We start from the raw sequence: 20,185 nt of genomic DNA, 5'->3' as shown, positions 1-20,185 counted from the left end.
CTAACCTTCAGCAGCAGCGTATAACATCAACCCTACTTCCTAGGAAAAAAAGAGAACATTAAAATACTGGATCGGGACAAAGCTGTCAAGTTCAGCCTTTGAACATACACCAAGCTAATGTAGGCAAAATGTTGAGCTGCGTGTTGATCACTGTATTGCTCAAGTTTTGCCCATTAAATTTATTGAAGAAGCACGAAGAAAGCTACCACTGGAAAAACGCTACTTTGTAACATTTTGTCATCACTGTATCACCTAAGTCAGGTCTCATTCAATGTTGTTGCTCCAAGGGCCGCTAAATGCGTGATATAAAAACAGTTGAGTCTTTTCCTGATGGAAATAGTCTTTTCTCACCTGAGAGTTGCAGTGTCTGCCCAAAATGGCAAGATGGCAGGCATTTACAAGCTGGAGCAATGGACAATGGGGCAGAGAGGTTTCAAGAAAGTAATCTGGGGTTTTAATTTTCTGTTGAAATCCTATGAGGTATGTTCTGCATGAAATCCATGCCACATCTGGCACTTGGCCATCATTCCATTGTGTCTTCCCAAGGACTTTCTGCATGCCTCTGGTTAGTTTTGCAGAGAAGGGGAGGAAAACCATGGCAGCCAGCTGGAAAATGTGGAATGTTTTGTCATCCCTGAGCACTGTGCTGTGCCAAAACATGGCAAAGCACAAGCAGGACACCCCTGCTGTGGTGCTGCTGCTATCAAATTAGGCATTGCTTTCTAAGCCAGTATGTGGGGGGACCTGCAAAATACAGAAGAGGAACAGGAGTAGGTTTAAATCCTTGTAGACTTCACTTGAGTGATCATTGTCGGAGCAAACTAGTCGCTGCAACCAAGCAACCCAACAAACGGATTCACAGCTTCTCTTCAGACTGGCTGCTTCTGCACTCAGGGATGGGGTGTACCCTACTGCCAGCCCCGGGGTCACCTGGACCTGTGCCCGTCACAGCAAGTTTCAGCTCCCCTCTGGCTACACCTTTGTGTTTCTTTTATCCTTTCCATGGGTATGGCTTGCAAACCAGGCCAGGGGAGCGCACCCAGGTTTTCCACACCTGGGGGGAAATTATTCCAGACGCACTGATGGGCTTATTTCCCCTCCTTCAGCTCCTTCTGTGGACTCTGCTCTCAGACTATTTCCTCAGCAGCTCTTGCCTGCTATGTAGTAGTTACGCCAGTCGTTTTACTTCTATGGGTAAGGTCTGAGGCCCTGGGTATGTGGCCTGGAGCCTGAGGCTGAACAAGTCTCGGCTTCGGTATGGTGAAGTTAAGTGCTGTGCATATGCTTGAGTGAGGGGTGAGTGGAATTAGGGTTATGGGAGATGCCAGGCTTGGCCAGGGCTATGCAGTGACCACTTTGAACTGAGTTGATATTCCTTCACTCTTAAACCCCTTGGAATGTCTACATTTCACTTGAATTGTGTTGTCAAATTGTAGTCTGGGGTCCTCTGGGGTCACATCTTTGGGCTGGCTAACATATATAAGGATTTCTATCCTTGGGCAGTCTTCCAGCATCAAAATTCCAGCCTGACGGAGTAAAGCTGCTTTTGAACAAGCCCCAGGAAGACTCTGCGTTGGTTTACGAACTCCTGAGTTGAGGTTCTTGATGCTGTTCTGTACTGATTTCTGTTTTGCTTGTTACAAGCTTTCAAGGCTTCTGAAGTACCAGCGTGTTAACCAACTGCTGAACTGACAATAAAGCTTTAATCCGCACTGCTTCTTTAGCCTTATACTTGTTGATGGAAGAGCCAAAGAAACAGCTGAACCTGGTAGAAAGACCCATTGAAGCCAAACAACTTAGCTAACAGGTTTTGTAACCAGTGTGTTTCTCAGAAGCAATAAGATTAAGTGGATCATCTGGTGTGCTCTGTGCCTGGTGGAAAGAAGCTTATTTAAATTAAGAGGACAGAGAATCTGTGCCTCAGTCCAGAAAGAAGATGGGTTCCACCGAAGACCTTGACTATCCTCAAACCATCTTGCAATACAGCAGTGGATTTTTAGTCTCAAAGGTAAGAAATATAAGTCAGTCTTGGATAGATATCTAAGAGTATGCAGACAGAAATATTCAAGGATCTCACTTTAGGTCCTGAATGTAAGTCTTTGGAACGTAAACTATCTCATATGAAAGCATCCTGTCTGCTCATCTAGACAGGATGGAAATTTGACAAGGAAAAAGAGTTGAAAGTGAGCTGACTTCTCAGGATTGAGTTAGCATTTATTGAGACCTCTCTGACTCTTTGGGGCATGGATGAGCAGACCTTGTCTCTGCATGAGGCTTTATAAAAACATAGGAGTTGTTTTGCTGAGGGATTGCTGTCTGACTGCCTCAAATGTGTAACGTTCCTTCAGCAGCGGGATTTCTTCCCACTTCTCATTTTTGGAGTATGAGAAATGGAGAGATGATTTGACTTGCTTTTTCACTCCCTGTTAAACCATGCAAAGAACAAGATTTTTCAAATATCTTCTCAAAGAATTTCCTTCCCTCTCCTGTGCGTATGTATTATGCAGAAATCTGAGCTTGAGAACTTCTGCGTAATGCCTTTTTTTTTTTTTTTTTTTTAGGTGAAAGAAAGAGTCTGGTATAATGACTGCTTTTCCAGATAAAAGATTAAGGCACAAAGGTAGAAAGAGTAGTTCCACTTTCTTTATTGTTTACTGATGTTTTTTGCCTTTCTGTGTGTGTTAGCACATGGGCATAAAATTATAATATCCAGTGCAGTGGAGATTTTTTTACTCATTTACTATTTAGTTGCCTTTTCTATTGTCCCTTGCTGCACCTCTGGCCAACATGGTAATGGAAGAAATGCTTTTTGGGTTGCGCAAATACTGCTACATCCTAAGGCTCCTGAAAGGCAGAGCGGACAGTAGAGAGAGGAAAATGGGATAATGAAAAATCCTTTTGCTTGGTGAGAAACAGGAGTGCCCAATGCTTTCCAAATTAACACTGATGCTATGTTTTTGAGAAGTGATCTCAATTTTGGATAAACGATGTTCCTACTGAGGGTAAAAGGAGTTTCCCATGAACTTTATCAAATCATTGTAGATACAGACAGTTAATTGAGTTGATGCCTTGGATAGTGTTTTAGGAGTGTTTGTGTGGACAGAGAAATAGGCTAATACTTGTAAACTTTACTGCGTACAGCTAGAGAAGGATGTTTTTATGTATTGTTACGTATGTCTGTCTTAAGGTCGAGGGTTGTTCCTGGAGATGTTACATTCCTCTCTATGAAAAGACCGGGCAATTCTGCTGGCCCGAATGAGGCGGTCCTTTTGGCTGAGATGAACCTCCCTGCCTCAGGGAGACCACAGTAGTCGTGCACATCAGTCCCTGAAAATAGGATCCATAGACTGGGATATTCCCCCCTGCTGCAAGCCACAGGATAGTCTCCAGGGTTCACTGGAGTATACACTAGATCCTTAGTTAAAGAAGAAAAGCAACAACAGGAAAACCCACCACCACACAGTCTTGCCTTTGTTCTCTCCAGGCAAAAAAGCAAGAGAGGCTGTGTGAATGTGCTCTGAAACTAAGGAAGAGGCAGGAACGTTCAAACCTAAAACCTAATCTCTAAATGTGCGCCTTTGTGAGCCAAAAACATTGGCTGGCTTTTCCAGAAAAGGAAAAGAAATGAAAAAACGTGCACTACAAGCACTGTATGGTATTACTGGTGTTCAGAGAAACTCCAGTTTAATCACTGGACTTGTTTATATGATTTTATATGAAAAAATATTATTATATGTATGTTTTCTCCAACAAAGCAGCTTTAGAAATGCAGTGGGCTTTGGTGCTTTCACCTGATCACTCACTTCCACTGTTCCTTACCCCCAGGTTATGTTCACTGCCAGTGAGTTGGGAGTGTTTGATCTTCTGCTGGAGTCAGGAGAGCCTCTGTCTTCAGATGCTATTGCTGCACGCTTGGGTACCAGCACCACAGGGATGGAAAGACTGCTGGATGCCTGCGTGGGATTGAAGCTCTTGGCAGTAGAGCTAACAAAAGAAGGAGGTAATAAAAGCAGAAGAAGGGGAAGAAACTAAAAGACTTAATCCTCTGAAGGTTGTGAAAGTGAGGCAAGGTGTGTGGGGAGAGGTGATATCTAGTGTTAGGCCAGTTACCATACCTGGAAGGAGGACAGAATCACTTGGGAACACCATCCCTCTTCACCTGAAAGAGAAGCATCAAATGTCAGCATGATTAAAGGTGTAAATTAAAAGGCTCTATATCCCTAAACTTCTTTGGGCAAGAGCCTCACATGACCTTTGAGAAGATATTCAGGGTCTCTACAGAGATAGTCTCAAGAAAATGCTGAGGTGTAGGCATGATTTTAAACCTTAAAATATGCCAGGGTGGATGGGCAACAGCATGATTTAAAAATACATTTTGTTTTTCTTTGGGGTTTTGCCACCGTATGAAGTATTTTGTTAAGTTGCTGGTCTGAACTGAGAGGTGATATCAGTTTGCCCTTGCATCAGAGACATTGAGTCCATGTGGACAGAAGGGATCTGTGGCCATCAGACAGCTGGTCAGGACTAGCCAGAGTCTTGCAAATTGTGTCCCCTGCTCTGGCTTGTGTTGCTTTGTCCTGTTTTAGGGCTTACAGTAGTTGCCCAATGAGTTTAAGGAGAGCAGGATCTATCTTTTATATTCTCTTGTATGCCAGTCACACGGGTGAGTAATGCCACTGCAGATGCATTGGAGGAAGCAGGGGAGATTTCTGTGAGCCCTTTAGACATTCGTCTGTCTGCAGAGAGTCGTGCCCTAGTGAAGTGAGAGAGGGTAGGTGTGGTTGGCATGCTGTTTTGGGGACTTGTCTCCCACTTACTGACCTTGTTGAGCAGAGAAAAGACTTGTTTGCAAGGGCTTCTCGTTCAAATAGAGCATACCAAAAGCTTCCTCTGATAGCAGAAGCCTATACGTAAATGATGACTCTTGTAAGGCATTCCTCTTGCTGTTCATGAAAGAAATGTTTGCTGCTGGAGCAAGCGTAGGCAGTGTTTACTCACATTGAATGGGGCAACACACATTTCAGCAGCCCTCAGCCACTGCTCACTGCAGTGGGAGGATTGATTGTAGAAGAACTGCAGTTGTGTCTTTGGTCATATAGGCATCTTCTGGTGATAAATACCATGCTGTACAAAAGGCTTGGCAAGGTGGTATATCATACACATTAATAAATATATTTATTTCACCCTTTAGCCCTCTACAGAAACACAGAAATTTCAAACATCTACCTTACAAAATCAAGTCCCAAGTCTCAGTATCATATTATGATGTATTACTCCAATACAGTCTACTTGTGCTGGCACTACCTGGCCGATGCTGTGAGGTAAGGAGGAGTGTTGTGCGCTGTCTGTTGCACACCGCTTTGCAGCATCTGTGTGGCTGCTCTGAGTGGTGTGTCTCTTGGAAAAGGCACAATGAAGATGCTGTCTGGTTCTCAGAAAGAAAAACCAACAGATTGTTTTTGCTGTTAATGTGGCCAATGTGTGTTCTTGTTTTTTCTTGTTTTCCATTTGTGTGTGTTCTTGTTTTCCTTTTCCTTCTGATGGTAGAGATGATCTAAGAATCAGATTTCTGTGTGTTTGACCTTCAGGAAAGCACTCTATCTTACTTGAGGAGGCATCAACAAAGTAAATGATGAGTAATGATAGCCAAGGATACTTCTGTTGCAAAGGTGTATAGTAGTTGTTCTATATGGGACTGGAGTCTCACTTGTTCCAGGCCTTGCAACTGATGATCAAACATGGGGGGTGTGTGTGTGATGGTGATGATTGCACCAGTCTTGTACCTTTACCTAAGATGTGTTCCCATAAAGCATAGAATCACAGAATGATTTGGGTTGGAAGAGACTTTAAAGATCATCCAGTTCCACCCCCCTGCCATGGGCAGGCACACCTTCCACTAGATCAGGTTGCTCAAAGACCTATCCAACCTGACCTTGAAAAGAGCCAGTCATTCCTGTGAAAGGATGAGAAATATTTCAGCATATTTTGGGGTGGCAAATGAGGGTGCCTTTACAGCCATTACAAACAGGCTGGCAACACACGTTTCATCGTTGATATTGGGGCAGCCCCCGGTATCAATACAGGCTGGGGGATGAAGGGATTGAGAGCAGCCCTGACAAGAAGGACTTGAGGGTGTTGGTGGATGAGGAGCTCAACATGAGCTGACAATGTGCACTCACAGCCCAGAAGGCCAACCGCATCCTGGGCCACATCAAAAGAAGCGTGGCCAGCAGGTTGAGGGAGGTGATTCTGCCCTTCTACTCCACTCTGGTGAGACCCCACCTGGAGTACTGGGTCCAGCTCTGGGGCCCTTGGCACAGGGAAGACATGGACCTGTTGGAGTTGGTCCAGAGAAGGGCCATAAAAATGATCAGAGGGCTGGAGCACCTCTCCTGTGAAGACAGGCTGAGAGAGTTGGGGTGGTTCAGCGTGGAGAAGAGAAGGCTCTGGGGAGACCTTATTGTGGCCTTTCAGGCCTTAATGGCAAATTTAAAGGGGTCTACAGGAAAGGTGGAGGCAAACTTTTTAGCAGGGTCTGTTGTGATAGGACAAGGAGTAATGGCTTTAAACAAAAAGAGGCTAGACATAGACTAGATATAAGGAAGAAATTTTTTTACAATGAGAGTGGTGAGGCACTGGAACAAGTTGCCCAGAGAGGTGGTAGATGCCCCATCCCTGGAAATATTCAAGGTTAGGTTGTTTGGGGCTCTGAGCAACCTGATCTAGTTGAAGATGTCCCTGCTCATTGCAGAGGAGTTGAACTAGTTGACCTTTAAAGTTCCCTTCCAACCCAAACTGTTCTATTCTATATATTCTGTACGAAGTTGAGCACCTTCTACAGCGATGAACCATCTGAAACTGCAGCCTGGAAGTGTGTTTGGGGTAAAAAAAAAAGAAATCCATGCTCATATGCTTTGTTTGTTTGCTGCTTTAGAGAAGGAAGAAACCAATATGAAAGAGTTTTTGGCATTTCATCTGAAGACCCTTTTGGAGCAATGTACAGGTAATCATTAGCATATTTATACAAATTTTATTCTTCTTATTGTAGATAAAGTTAATGTTTTTAATTATGGCTCAGGACAATTAAATACAATGATGTGAGAATCCCACTCCTCAGAACCGTCACGGAGCATTTTCCTTTCTCAACAATATCCGTTACTGGCACACTGTCTGATATTTTGAATAGAAGTATATAATTTCCTATTCTGAAAAACATATCACAAGTCTCTGGCACAGAGGCAATGGTAGTTGAAGGGAAAAAAAAAATAATCCCATGGAAGCCTGACAATTAGCAGCATAATACACTGTTGGACTTCGCTAGTCTTAATTCCCTATTTAAATGCATGAATGCATAGCCGTACCCTTCTGCTACAGGAAGACTCGAGGTAGGTTTATATGCAAAGAGAATGTATTCTGTGTCAATGAAAATAAAGACTAGTGTTTAAGCTGTAACTTGAAATAACAGTTATATGATATGAATCACCAAGGATATTGCAAGTTACCTTTTCTATTTGTTGTATCTGTTTGCATTACTAGATCAGAAGAAGAAATGCTGAAATTCATGGCTGGCCAGAACTCGGTATGGAGTATATGTGGCAGAGATGTTCTGGCTGCATTTGACCTTTCCCCGTTCAGGCAGATCTGTGACCTGGGAGGTGAGTGTCAGTAGATGTTCTTTGACAAGCCTCCGAATTATCTTCTTTTACCAGCTCTGAAAAGAAAAATAATTCCTATGTTATATGATGAGCAAAACAATGGAAAGCAGGACAATAAAGGGAGCATTTTACTGATTTGGTTGGTACTGATTCTCTTTGTAACAAGAGAATGTGAAAATGGCGAGAGCATTAGGAAGCTGAATGCTTTTCTCTACGGAGTTTCATTTGTTTGGGTAGTGGCCCATCCCCTTGCATACGTATCAGGTTTCTCATTCTTTCTTGCCTTGCTTGATACATTCTTCTGTTGCCAGACTCTTCCCCTCCTCCCCTTCAGTGCCACTGAGAGATTGCCTGCAGCCTCTTACCCTGCAGTGCCCTGCTGTCCCAGCACTGCTGGACACTACCAGGATTCATGGGATGGGTCAGGCTCTCTCACAGGCTCCATCGCTGCTTCCTCAGCGCCTGGTTTAGTGGCTCTGGTTTTCATTTCCCACCTTCCAGCACCCACAGCTGGGTCTGGCTGAGGGGGTGCGTAAGTGGTTATGGCTGGGGCTAACCCCATAGACCTGGGTGCTGGGGGCCCTGGAGCCTCCTGCAGAGCAAATGGAGATGATGGTCTCTTCTGTCCCTTCTTTTCCCTTTTAGCAACGTGGGGAGCAAACCTACCTTGCTGGCTTCCATGAGGCTGAATGCACTGTTGCCTGCATCGCTTCATGGGGCTGCTGCTGAACAGGTTGGTTTTGTGTCAGCGCTGACCTTTGCTTGCTCTCCCTAAAGGAGGTGGAGGAGCTTTGGCCCGGGAGTGTGTTTCTTTGTACCCAAATTCCACGGTCACAATTTATGACCTGCCGAAAGTTGTGCAAGTGGCCAAAGAGCAATTTATTCCCCCTGAGGAGCATCGGATCACTTTCCATGAAGGTAGGTGCGGACAGTGCTGTAGTGTTGTGACAGCTGTTGCTCCTGAGCACCTTGTCTGCTCAGAGGTACCCCAGTGGAGGATCAGGTCTCCAGCTGCCCCTTATGGGCAGAGTGTCCCAGACCACAGCCTCTCCAGCCCAGATCTGCAGTTCATTGCTACCACAGGGCTGTCCCAGTTGTGCATCTGCAGCTACCTTCTGTCAGAGACACAGCTCGGTTATTCAGCAACCCAGAAGCTCTTTACTCCTGAACAGAACTACTTGATTTCTTCAGAACAAGGGTACTTTTAAAAAAAAAACAAACCCAAAAGTCTTGCAGTTTTGAAAAACTGCCATGCCATGTTATAAATCTTCCTAACACTCCCGTTTCTCCTGTGCAGACCTCCTGGCAGATGTGTGGAATGCCAGGTCTGCTCTGAGCAATGGGTTTTCCTTCTCTGGTCATGACTTGGTTGACTTTCAAGTCCTAAGATATTTCAGGCTTTGAATGTGGGTGAGCTAGCCCATATTCCTCTTGGCCGGTCGGTAGATCTTGCATGGTCTTTGCACCATCTATGATGAAAATGAGTGTAGGGAGATCTAATTTTTGATGTTTACAAAGTGTTGGAATAACTTAATATTGCTTGATGCTCAGAGAGAGAAAAGAAGCCATGAGGAAGGAAGGGAGTATATAAAAACAAAGGTGGAGAAACATAGAAAATGTTACGTGTGCCAGTGATGATGCAAAGAAATGGGAGTGGACATGAAAAGGTAAGATGCAGACAGAAAAACTGGAATACAGGTGCTGTGCAAAAGGCGTGGTGATGAAACTGGTGCTTGGAGGTGAGATATGTGTATTTTTTCCTTATGGATTTACGTTGTATCTCTGTGGTTACTGAAGGTCTTTGAAAACTTACTTAGATAAGGGAAAATTCTTTCCTTTTTTCCATGACAGAAACCATGAGAAACTGTCTCCGCTTCTTAATGCTTTATGAATTTGAATTCCTGTAACTGGAGAAAACTTAGACTCAAATGCTTTCCTTACATCAAAGGCTGTTTCAGTTGAACTGCTGCTTTTAAACATTTCAGACCTTCTTGAGGCTGAACAAGAACAAAATCTCCTTTGGAGTGCCACAGAGGACCTTTACCCAACCCTGTTGCTGTCTGATGTGGGTGATGGAGATGGCAAGCCCAGAGTCTTTGGAACTTGACAAAACTGACAATATTTGCTGAACTCAGCCCGTTGAGTGTGTTTTGGGGGTTTTGTGTAATACATGTATTCTTGCTTTACAGGAGACTTCTTTAACAATTCAATTCCTGAAGCTGAACTGTATATTTTATCCAAGATACTGCATGACTGGGATGATGACAACTGCAGGCAACTGCTAGCAAAAGTCTACAAGGCTTGCAAACCTGGTAAGTGTGAGCTCTTGAAGAGCAGATAGACTCTCACTTGTCAGGAACATGAAGCACACCAGTCTTGATGCTCGATTTGGATGGCAGAGTTTCAGTACAGGGGTTTCTTAATTTGGTCTTTTGCTTTCTTAAACCAGCTGTGTCCAGCCAAGACGATCAGAGCCTGGTTTAAGTTCTCCTTATCTGTCTTCCAACTTTAGTCTCCTCCTCTACAGGGACTCCTCTTTCAAGGCATTTAGGTGTAAGGACTGAGGATTTTGGGTATTGTTTAGATAGACAGATGCATATGTCATAGTAAAAAAAAAAAAAAAAAATACCATTAAGCATCACATTGAACCCTCAGAGCTTTGAAAGCACTGCCTACAGAGCCATGTTCTCAGCATAATCAGTAAGCTCCTGTGCATTTCAGATGGGGAAAATGGGAATTTCCATCCCAGTCATTGCATCCCCTTTGGCCCTGGTACGTCAGTACATACATAGTCAAGCAGGGGCATGCTCTGATGCTTTTGTTCTTTTGTTGTGTTCTGTGATGCTGAAATATAACTTCACTTAGGGACTGCTTCTTCCTGAAACTAAAGATTAGGGTCTGGCCTAGTAACTCAGCTGAAAAATATCTCGTCTTCTCAGGGCCCAGTGTGTGTTTTATTTCCCTTTATTCAACCAGGTGGTGGAGTGCTGCTGGTTGAGTCACTTCTGAATGAAGATAAAAGTGGGCCTTTAGAAACCCAACTGTATTCAATGAATATGTTGGTCCAGACAGAAGGGAAAGAGCGAACAGCAGCGGAGTACAGCAAGCTCCTCGAGGCAGCTGGCTTTGGAGAGGTTCAAGTCAAGAGGACTGGAAAACTCTATGATGCCGTTTTAGGAAGGAAATAATAGTACCTCTTTTATGTACCTAACAAGATAGAGTAAGTGGAGAAATGTGATATTCTCTTCTTAGAGGGAAATCATCAACTTAGCTTTTAGTTAAGGCAGCCCACTTCTTGGTAAGCAGATACATTGTCAGGAGAATCACTAATGGTAGATTTTGAGTGTGTATTGGTTGTGAGACTGGCAAGTCTGGCAGCCTGACTAGGCCTTGCCTTTGCATCTGGAAGGGAGAGAAAGAAATCACCACCTGTTCCACAAGAAATAGTCCATGAAAGAAATGTGCAGTGTTTCTGCTTCAGATTTTTTTCATTCTTTCTATTTTTAACACTGTATCTGACAAAAGCAAATCTGAATTTGTGCTTGAATTCCTGCAAAATAAAACTGATCCCTGCACTGAGATCTGTAACCTGAATTTTTATTCCTGGGGAATTCATATAGTATAAGCAGACCAAATTATGTGTCCCTGTGGTTAGTCTTTTCAGAGTTCCAGGAGAAATCCTGTCTGAGCCTTGGGAAGCTTGGCATGAAAAACAATACTAATTTTTTTTTATTTCCTCCGGATTTTTATTGAAGTTACAAAAAAGAATTTTGTAGCTTGCCGACTGGCTGAAGCCCAGGGATGTTCTTCACAGGGCAGGCCCGGAGATGGCAGCTGAGACGGAGAATGATGCAACCAAGTCATTCAATTACATGCTGGGGAAGTCCTTATTGCTATGTCTCCAAATCATTTGATCAAGCCACAATCTTCCATAACCCACCCAGTTCTTGGAAGCAGAATTACAGATTAGTGGAGTGAGAAACACTTGGAGAAGGCACCAGAAAGTCATTTGCTGCAGTTGTGGTTTGAACACTAATCACCTTTGCACATTAAGCTGGATACTGGAGGAGCCTGAGATAGTCTTCTCGGTAGCCTCCTGCTCCTTTGATTGTAGGAGGAGCATAGGGAGAAAGTAGCCTCAGTAGGGAAAAGTTGGCCTTTTGTCACATTTTTGTGGCATCACAATTAAATCGCAAGGCTGCAATGGTCCTTCTTATCCGTAAAAAGCAACAGGACACAGTTCATGAGGCACTTATGCCCAAGTATGATCTCGCCCTGTAGATATCGACGGGATATTGCAGGAGTTGGGGCAAGTGGTTTGGGGGAGTTTCCTCGTAAGCTGCAGTCACTGTGCAGTGTTCCCTACCTGCGAGTTATGTGGCATGAAGGTGACTTTGCCAGGAGCTGCAGCCTGTGAGTAATGTGTTCTGAACGCTCGCTCGCTTTCCAGACAAAGCGAGGTGTTACATCCTGCAGCAGCCAGGCACGAACGCAAATAATGAAATGAGGCTGATCGGGTCTTTGTTGATTCCCCTGAAACCCCCAAAAAGCAAGTGTTCAGAGAAATTATTTTGCTTCTTTGACTGTCCCAAGCAGTAAATAAAGTGTGCTGGGGCTAAAAAACAAAACTCCTGTCTGGTCTTTCTCTGATACGCTTTTCCCCCAAAAAAAGTTGCATGCTTGTGGACTGCTGGTTGCTTGCAGGGCTGCACTGTTTCCTGAGCTAACAGACAGGCCAGTCATGGTCAGCACGCTGCAGCTGCATATATAAACTGGCACATCATATAACCTTGAGGAGTCAGAGAATTCCTGCCTCAGCTGGTGTCAGTGGTAATCCTGCCCTTGACTTGAAGAAAAACATGAGCAGGCTCTTTTGGTTTGTCAAAACAAATTCCTTAAATACAGTGCTTCTGCGCTGAGTTGATTCATGACATGGTTTGCATGTCATTAACTTGCCCGTGAGTGGCTTGGGCACAACTTGAATAGGCAAGATGCACACCTGGTTCTGACATGCCTTTTTATCTGCATCAAGGTTCAAAGATACTAGATTTTTAAAGAACAGGGTTGACCCATCATTACCTGGAATACAGATGGAAATGAATAAAGTGCAGAATGGTGATCGCAGAATTTGAGGATCGTTGGTATTTAAATGACTTTTAAGGGTCAGATGTGGTGCCATATCAGAGCAGCTGAACAGCAACACACCGTGACAGTGTGCTTTCGCTGCCTGTGTGAGGCAGAACCTCCAGCCGGCTATAGCTTCAGCTGCTTATTCCTTATCTGCTAGTTGGCATTTAAGCATCCAGCTTCTGGGGGGATGCTAAAGCATTCTTGGCTGCTCTCTTATGCTAGATGACTAAGTAAATACTGGAGCATGCATAAGGATGATACTAACATTCTGTGTTCTCCTTCGGAGACCAGACCTTTGAAACCACAAAATAATGTAGTAAGAGAACTTGTGCTGTTTCTATTAGACTATTTATCTACTGATTGTCCTATTCTTCTTCTTCACCCCGTTGGCCTTTCCTCCACAGTGTGTTTAACCTCCTCTTCCGTCAGAGACCCTTTTCTCCCATGTGCCTTTGACCCTTGTCCACCCTTTAGTCCTTCCTTCCTGACTCAAAGAGAGAAGGTTGCTCTATAAGCACAGAAGTCAGTGCCAGAGTAAGAAAGTAAGCCCAGAGTGCTCTGAGCTTAAGGACTGTCTTGACAAAACAGAGGCATAGCTGGCTCTTCCTTTCCCCCCCACCCCACTTTTTTTCTTTCTTTTTTTCTAAATGGCAAACACTGTGAAGAAGACTTGAAACAAGTGCTTTGCCGTATGTAGTCAAATTAAAACCCTGTTTGCTCTATGGTTTTCATGCTCCAGCAGGCATTTCTGAAGATGCCTTGTCATCAGAAGGTCTATGAGGTCTTTAAGCTTTCTTTTTTCCTTGCCATTGGACATTTTAATGCAAAAAAAAGATTGTATAGGTGTAGGAATGTATCTGAGAGAAAATGGTCATGTGAGCCAGCCTCCCTACTATGAGAGATTAGATTAAGGGCAAAACAGGTGGTAGAAGATGGAATTAGTACATGGGAAAAACGGGAACTGAGAAGGTAGAAAACATGTTGTGCTAATGACTAAGCAATTTACTATGTGAATTCTTGTAACCAATCTGATGAGTGAATGAACTGCATGCACAGCGCGTGGACAGTGTAACTAGCTAATCAGAAATAAGCAAGTGGCATGTACAGCTACAACACAGGGTATAAAAGATGATGGTCTGTGCTTAATAAACGGCTTCTGTTGATTCACATTGGATCGTCTGGAGTCCAGTTATTTCTCCTCAGATGGTGACCCCGACGTGATACTGATCAGCGCTTGGCTTGAGCAACAGAACGTGAGGGGTGGAAGACCCAGAAGGAGATCCACCGGCTGGAGGACGGCTCAGCTGGACTGAGACCGGGCGGATTGGGTGGCAATCCGGAATAGAGGAAACAGACGATGTGGCCATGGACACCCAGAGAGAGGTGAGCAGCCGGGGCAGGAGATGGGGCAAAAAGTAACAAAAGAAGGGGCTATATTAAAACTTCTCCTGCATATCCTCTCTAAGAGAGGAGTGAAATACAATGAGCGTATGCTCCGAAGGTTGTTAATATGGTGCAGAGAGAACGGATTCACACCAGAGCCCCAGACAGCTTTTAAACCAGAAATATGGGAGGCTGTTGGGAAAAAACTGTGGGAAGTGATAAGTAAAGAAGACGAAGAGGCATCACCGTTGGCGTCGACATGGTGGTTGGTGTTATCGACCTCACAAGATATGAAGGCGGAGCGAGCCACGGCGGCCGGGGCTTTTGCAGCATTACAACCCACGGGAGGGGGATCGAACAGGCCAGGTCTGAAGGTCTGGGACGATCCCCTGCTGATCCCCTCTGCACCACCTGAGGCCGAGGGAGGAGGCAGAATGTCAGCAGAGAAGGACCGAGCCGGAGCTGTTTGCTCCTGCCATGGCCCGCCTCACCCCCTCCCCTCCCCAGTCGTCTCCCTGAGATAGAAGTGCTGGTTTTTGTATGTCTGCTGTGTAAGTGTGTGTGGGCGCCAGCTTATACCTGCTGATCAGCATGTGTGCTACTGTTTGCTTTTTGTTGTGTGCAGTGTCGTTAGGTGACTCCACTTGAGCAGGTGTTCTGCCCGGTGTGGTGCTGTTCTCGTATGCAACTAGGGCTGACACTCCGTCAAGTGAAGAAGTCTGTATATACACAATGTTTAGACGTAAGGCGAGCGCGCCCCAGGCAGATACACCAGGATGGGCTGTAGAACCGATGGAAGTCCTGAAATATTGGGGGAGTTTTCACCAGCCGACACGTTTACGCTCTCGGGAACGGCTCGTCCGTGCAGGGCGTATCGCTGGTTGTTTGTTGTTTGTCTATAAGGTCATGGTTGACTGGGAAAAGGAGTTGAGCCAAAATCTATAGGATGCTCTGTAGGAAAATGAGAAACTTAAGGAAAAATGAGAAACTGAGCTCTTGTTGCAAAGGCAGACTTTTATGTCAGTTGTAAGTGATGGTAAAAGAAAAAAAGAAAAAAAAGAAAAAAGAAAAAAAGAAAAAAGAAAAAAGGAAAAAAAAGAAAAAAGGAAAAAAAAGAAAAAAGGAAAAAAAAGAAAAAAGGAAAAAAAAGAAAAAAGGAAAAAAAAGAAAAAAGGAAAAAAAAGAAAAAAGGAAAAAAAAGAAACCAAACAGGAACAATTAGATGGGAAATGTGCCACGTTAGCACAAAAGTATGCCATACGCGCTATGGGAAAGTGTCAGAAAAAGAGAAATAGGACACCTGATTCAAAGCAGTACCATAGAGATATGTTTTTTGTTTTTTTCCTATATGTGTATATGTTATTGCATGCCTTAGTAGATTCCTCTGTGTTATACCCTGCAAGCCTAAAATGAACCCAGCAGAAGCGGTCTCTTGAGCAAGGGGGTGGAATATGGGAAAGCAACGGAAAATCAGCGAGGAGGACTGTAAATACACTCAAGGGACTCGCACCTGGGCGCTGGAAAACACATATATCACACCAATTGTTATTCAGTCTCGGGTGCTGGCAAGAAAAACATTTGGATGACATAAGCCTGTAATGGACTCACAGACACCTTATCTAGCTGCTTGAGAATCTTGGCCTGTTGTGGAAGAAGATCAAAGCACAGTACCAGCAAGAACAGGGAGTCCGCATGCGCTCTTGCTAACAAGGACTCTTGCTGCCAAGGCTAAGTTTAACAATGCTACTAGTACCGCTATTTCTGAGTTATTGCTAGATGTAGATAGTATTCGATATGCGATGTTGCAAAACAGAACTGCTACTGATTTTTTGCTTTCAGCTCACAGACATGGTTGTCAAGATTTTAAAGGACTGTATAGTATGAATCTAAGTGACCACTCCAAATCCATCTATGCCCAGTTGCAGGAACTGCACCGACCGAACCAGCAACTTGTGGAGACCACTGGGTGAAATCTCTTTGCTGGATGGACTTGGGGGTGGGGTTGGTTGAAGCAAATTATACTCATCGCCTGTGTGGAAGGAATTTGTCTGTTATGTTTAGTATGCTGTTTGCCGTGTTTAATAAGCATTGTACGATCAGCTGTAAATGCCGCTTTGCATTGTACCCTTGTACGAGTTGTAAAATATGTTGCTCTAAAAACTATGTGTGTATCCATGAGAACCTGAGCTTCACAGAAGGAGATAACCAGAAGGGATTACAACAATGTAGTCAAGTATCAGACAGCCGCTGTTAGCAAAGCTGGATCATGAGTTTGGTGAGACTCGCTGTGTACGCTGGCCACGCATGCAGCGACTCTAGCCTGTACTTTTCTACTCGATCCAGTGCAGGAGAGTCTGGTGGGACTCGCTGCGTGCACTGGCCACGCATGCAGCGACTCTAGCCTGTACTTCTCCACTCAATGCAGTGCAGGATACAGGGGGGCTGTCTCGGGTCAGAGAGGGGGAGAGAGACATGAGCGCACTTTGAAGATACAGGGGATGCCCTGAAGCGCTGTGTCTGCCCCCGCCCCCCCCATAATTTCTATGTTCATTAACCCCAGCAGCTCCAAAGGCATTACAGCATGTTGCAAGATATAGTCTACTACTGCTGCAAGATGCATTGAACACCTTCCTACAAGAATTTCAACTTTATGCCCTGTTAGGACAGTGGGATGATGCACTCGCAAAGGGCCTGACTGCATTAGAGTGGGTATTTTTGCCACATACCTTTTCAAAACCAGTAACTGTGATGATTGAAATGTTACCACGATTGTTTTTCCAGGGTCGTTTGTGCTCTCAGCAGCTTTCTGGAATGGATCCAAGCCACGTACATGTTCCCATCAAAAAGGATGACCTTGACCCTTGGTTATCACAAAGTCTTAATCTCCTTAGTACATTATATTGGGCAAATAAATTATTCTTTCCCCTAGCACAGACTATTACAGTCACTTTCACAAATTCCTTTACAGCCGCGCATCCTGCTAGCACCAAAGCCTCTTGATGGCACCTGTTGGGTGTTTGTAGATGGCTCAGAGACACAGTAAAGGCGTTTGACTTATTTCAACAGAAACTGTTAAATGTAGGCCAAATCTCGTTACGTTATTGGTATTGTTCAAAGACTTGAAGGAGCATTTATAAAACAAGTAGAGAACCAATTGTTATTTAGTCTCTTACTGCAATTAATGTTGCTTTTATGAAAAAGACAGTTTCATTATTTTAGTGTCCACATACACTCTCATAGCTGTTTACTTGGTCGTTTAACTGAGGGAAACACAGTTGCGGGTTATCACACTCTTGGTAACAACTCCGAACATTATGCAGCAAGCTAAAATGTCGCATGATTTTTTTCATCAAAATGCGAAGGCATTGAGGAAGCAATTTTCTTTAACACAACAACAAGCACATGACATTGTGTGAACTTGTGCCGATTGTCAGCAGCTGGCTCCTCTGCCATCATTTGCGGGGGTTAACCCGCGAGGGCTTACACCTGATGAACTTTGGCAATCCGATGTTACGCGCATTATGGAATTTGGACATGTTTCAGTTGATTTGTTTTCTCACTTTGTTGTAGCTACTGCTCATACAGGAGAGAAGGCTTGTGATGTTATTCGACATTGGTTGCAATGCATTGCGGTCACGGGAGTACCGAAAACTATAAAAACTGATAATGAACCAGCTTATGTGTCCACTAAAGTACAGGTCTTTTTTTTTTTTTACAGATATGGGGTATTAAACATGTCACCAGTATTCCTCATTCCCCAACTGGGCAAGCAATTGTGGAGCGTATGCATCATACTTTAAAAACCATGCTTGCTAAACAAAAAAGGGTGAATCCTGTAGGTATGACACCTCAAGAGTGATTGTATAAAGCAACTCATGTTTTAAATTTTCTTCTTTGTCATCCACAGCAGTAGATCGACATTTTTTAAGAACTGTTGAATGGCCTGAACAACCGAAGGCGTATTATAAGCACCTTAAATTGTGGTGCATGCTAACGACAGATAATACTGCAACAAATAGAAGTTGTGAGCAAGAAAATTCTGTAATGATTTGTACTTCTCATCTGTATGTTTGCTTCGGCTCAAAGTGCAAGTATACAAGAACGTAATCAATCTTATTGTGTAAATTTAACGCGAGTAAGGTATAAACAGCAGTAAAATGGATAGGGGATTGGCAAAATGCATTAAAAACACGTCTTTCTCTGTATTGTGATTGGGAGTACAATTCTCAAAGACTTTGTGTTACATCTCTCCCCTGGAATATGTTGCTACATGGCTGAGAAATGGTTAAACACCATCTGCAAGGTGCTTTTGACATGTTGCAACAAAATATTCGTCCTTTACATGATCAGCTAAAAGCTCAAATACTAAAGATTCAAGACTTAATGAACCGCAATGTATTTGAAATATTACAAAAGGATTTCTCGTGGGTAAATCCAAAGAAATTGGCTTTCTGGGCTAAATTTAGGAATCTGGGTATTTATTGCCTTAGCAGGGCTCTTTTTGATTCTGTTTTTAATTGTGTTTAGTATATAACCTGCTAAGAGCGTCACAACGAGTAGAAGCACAAGTCATGGCGACCTTGTTAATAAATGGTCTGGTGTTAAACAAAAAAGGGGGAGATGTGGCAGATCTACGAGCAGACGCCTGCGTCCGGCCAAAGACACAGCGAGCAGAGCACACAGTAACCACAGAGCCAAGAGAACAGTTCATACCTTCACTCCGTCCTGTGATGACCATATAACATTTTCGAATCTCGGACAAAGAATAGGGCTAAGTATTCTTCCTTTGCTAGGAACAGCAACGGCATTAAATATGTTGAATAAGATAGGGTGTTGGGTAAGTAAACAGATAAACCTTACAACTGAAATCATATCTAGCTTGTTGATAGCACTCGGGATGCTACGTTGCAAAATCGAGCGGCTATTGATTTTTTGCTGTTAGCTCAGGGTCATGGATGTGAAGATTTTGAAGGTATGTGTTGTATGAATCTTTCCGACCACTCATCATCCATTCATAAGCAGTTACGGGCTCTGAAGGATAACGTGTCCAAATAAAAAGTGGTCAAAAATGGTTTCGATGATTGGTTAAGCTCATGGGGTATAATGGGATGGTTATCAGATTTACTAAAGCAAGGGCTCATGCTATTGTTGGTTATATTATTATTGATTATGGTAGCCTTGTGTGTTCTCTGCAAAGTGACTGACGTGATAGAAAATGCCATGCATAAGGTCTGGTTGGCTCAAGAAGAAAAAGGGGGTATTGTAGGAATGTGTCTGAGAGAAAATGGCCATGTGAGCCAGCCTCCCTACTATAAGAGATTAGATTAAGGGCAAAACAGGTGGTAGAAGATGGAATTAGTACATGGGAAAAACGGGAACTGAGAAGGTAGAAAACATGTTGTGCTAATGACTAAGTAATTTACTATGTGAATTCTTGTAACCAATCTGATCTGTGAATGAACTGCATGCACAGCGCGTGGACAGTGTAACTAGCTAATCAGAAATAAGCAAGTGGCATGTACGGCTACAACACAGGGTATAAAAGATGATGATCTGTGCTTAATAAACGGCTTCTGTTGATTCACATTGGATCATCTGGAGTCCAGTTATTTCTCTTCATATAGGAACAAAGCAATAAGGTGGAGGTTTCCGAGTTACTTGTGTTTTGGGTAATGAAAGCAGTTCCCAAATTCAGGCCCTTTCACGGTGCTGGGGTGGGAGGCTTTCTGTTTGATGCTTGTGGCTCTTGTCAACAGGGTTCTTTCCCCCTCTTATGGAGTTTTTAGCTGTATAGGGTAAGAGAAATTTTCTAGCTCCCAGTATGACTTAAGAGTAATGAACGAAACCTGGCCATAGCTGGGGTGAATCAGCTAAGAGCAGAAGAAGAATGCACCAGTCAGGAAACGTAGTCAGTGAGCTGGGCTGGGCGAGTGCAGCTGCCCCCAAGGCTGCTCTGTCTGGTAGGACAGAAGCTTCCAGCAGGGCCTTGACCTGGTGGCCTGGGAATTATATGAAAG

The 20,185-nt window shown here is 43.8% G+C and overlaps 1 protein-coding gene across 5 annotated transcripts; it reads left to right on the top strand.

Annotated features, from left to right (window-relative positions):
* The first annotated feature begins 1,129 nt into the window (after positions 1–1,129).
* ASMT (acetylserotonin O-methyltransferase) lies at positions 1,130–19,693 on the top strand. Of its 5 annotated transcripts, none has more exons than XM_074607415.1 (9): positions 1,976–2,008; positions 2,562–2,620; positions 3,826–4,000; positions 5,192–5,321; positions 6,935–7,003; positions 7,537–7,655; positions 8,433–8,573; positions 9,845–9,967; positions 10,632–11,234. In XM_074607415.1, the coding sequence occupies exons 3-9, from the start codon at positions 3,829–3,831 to the stop codon at positions 10,841–10,843; spliced, it is 966 nt and encodes a 321-aa protein (XP_074463516.1). In that variant the 5' UTR covers positions 1,976–2,008; positions 2,562–2,620; positions 3,826–3,828; the 3' UTR covers positions 10,844–11,234. The 5 variants fall into 5 exon arrangements, 4 of the variants coding, with proteins under 4 accessions (XP_074463538.1, XP_074463516.1, XP_074463525.1 ...); XR_012589864.1 differs by lacking the exons at positions 1,976–2,008; positions 10,632–11,234 and adding exons at positions 13,989–14,168; positions 17,887–19,693 and having other exon boundaries at positions 2,032–2,620; XM_074607437.1 differs by lacking the exon at positions 2,562–2,620 and having other exon boundaries at positions 1,130–2,008.
* The last annotated feature ends 492 nt before the right edge of the window (positions 19,694–20,185 follow it).

Source organism: Larus michahellis, chromosome 1 (assembly GCF_964199755.1).
Source record: "Larus michahellis chromosome 1, bLarMic1.1, whole genome shotgun sequence".
Classification (NCBI taxonomy): domain Eukaryota; kingdom Metazoa; phylum Chordata; class Aves; order Charadriiformes; family Laridae; genus Larus; species Larus michahellis.
The sequence above is the reverse complement of the archived record's forward strand: the minus strand, read 5'-3'. Positions and strand labels throughout refer to the sequence as shown.